Raw genomic sequence first — 1,989 nt, forward strand, 5'->3', positions numbered from 1 at the left:
CCCCCCACACCAAAGTTGTAAAGTTCGTTTTCGACATAATGACTTGTACATCTCATTGTTGCAATGGGTCCACCTGCTGGGATACATTCTTGTATTTCACTCTGGATGTTTTGGTTTGAGATGGTTCAGATGACTTCCATGAATCAGATTAGATGAGCTCTATGACTTCAGCCCATGTACTCACACTTCCACATTCACATCCCTCACTCCTGGGTCTACCCCAGTGTCTCCCTTGTTAAAATGCCCTTGGCCCTTGTAATCATTTAAAAAAATAATAAGTTATATATGCCCAATCCACTTTCTAAAATATATGATTTTCAGCTCATACTGAAGAAATTATTCCAATTGGAGACAATCACTGAGCCTCAACTCCTAACATGGCTTTGTGTCCCCCCCACCCCGCAAAAGCTCCTTCTAAAAAGAGGTAAAAATTCAATGAACTCTATAGGCCACAGGGCAACTACCTTTGCCACATTTTAGGATTCTTAGACTCTAGTACATTAGTTGCATATTGTATGACATTGTTCTTAGAGGGACTTCTTTTAAATTAGAGACTCAGAAGGCCAAATCAGGAAGGACTGATGAGGCTGCATTAGTTTAATAACATCAGAGTAAATTTAAGGGCCTTTCCACAAACCTTTGAGAAATTGTGACGTTGATGGGGTGACAATATCAGAAATAGAAACCCTAGTTCTAAAAATGATATAGCCAGGGTGGAGCTTGAGGTAGGCAAACACAGACAGGATCAGATTTAAAACGGTTATTTTTTTTAAAGGGCCCCATCAGGACTCATGTATCTTATCTATTAGTTGCCAGAAATTATACACTAAGCTTCTAGCAAAGTCAAACATCTCCTGTCCAAAGTTTGAAGATGTTGTCTTTTGTCCAGCCCTCACAGTGACTTCCATTACAACTTATACCGAGTTTCAATAGTGTCTTAGTTTGCGGAGTATGTGGAGTCCATCCACTGACAGAGTATTCTTTCTGGCCAGAAGTTAGAGGAATGGGGTTGAACATTGTCTTACCTGGGTGTTCTCTGCTTCATGTTTTGGAACCTCAGATTCCACGGTGTCTCTTGAGTGTTCTGCTGACACCTAAGATTCAACATATCATAATGGGCCAAGTGTTTCCTCTCCAGACCATACTCCTCGAATCTCCTTTATGTTCCCAAATATCCAGGAATTCTCACCATAACCCTAAGGATAGTTATAGAGACAGGGAGAGGCCTAAACTCTCCAACTGACATTGCCTGTGTACCACAGTAAGCAACAGATACAGAAAACCCAGAGACAGAGAACACAGAATTAAAGGGGAGGAAAGCAATTAAAGAGATAAATTAGGTTTTTTGTTTGGGTAGGTAGGAATTACTATGTAGTTATCTTTTCATTTGCTGGATATTGGGAGTATAAAGAAAAAGTAACTAACCAACACTGCTTACTTTGAGCCAGTCATTTTACATAATATAGTTCATTTAACCCCAGAAAAAAATCCATGAAGTTGGTATTTTCAACCTATTGTTTACCAATAAGGAAACTGAGGCCAGAATTACTAAGCAAGTTTTCTGAGAATGTACAACCATCAAGAGAGAGACTGTATTTTCCTCAGGTAGATTCTTCCTTCTGAGACACAGACTACATCTCAGAACAGCGTCAGTGTCCTTCTGTCCTATGGAGGTATTTTCCCAGCATTTGTGTTGAGAGAAATGGAAGTGGGTGGGATGAGTGGATGATGACTGCGTAAAGTTGAAAATCATATCAAAATCAATACAAGCCTCTTGAACATACCAAGAGAACCATTTAAATCATGATAGAGGGACTGAGAATATGGCATAGTGGTAGAGTGCTTGCCTGTCCTGTACGAAGCCCTCAGTTCGATTCCCTCAGTACCACAGAAACAGAAAAAGCCAGAAGTGGCGCTGTGGCTCAGGTGGTCTAGTGCTATCCTTGAGCAAATGAAGCTCAGGGGCAGTGTGCAGGCCCTGAGTTCAAG

General features: G+C 40.8%; 1 protein-coding gene across 1 annotated transcript in view; it reads right to left on the minus strand.

Annotated features, from left to right (window-relative positions):
- Nucleotides 1-1,989, minus strand: part of Gcsam (germinal center-associated, signaling and motility) — a 12,206-nt gene that overhangs the window by 8,024 nt on the left and 2,193 nt on the right. The window contains exon 2 of the mRNA XM_013028526.1: nucleotides 1,026-1,094. Within this exon, the coding sequence (XP_012883980.1) occupies nucleotides 1,026-1,094 (69 nt within the window). The remainder of the gene's footprint in view (nucleotides 1-1,025; nucleotides 1,095-1,989) is intronic.

This window comes from Dipodomys ordii, unplaced genomic scaffold (assembly GCF_000151885.1).
Source record: "Dipodomys ordii isolate 6190 unplaced genomic scaffold, Dord_2.0 Scaffold111, whole genome shotgun sequence".
Lineage (NCBI taxonomy): Eukaryota > Metazoa > Chordata > Mammalia > Rodentia > Heteromyidae > Dipodomys > Dipodomys ordii.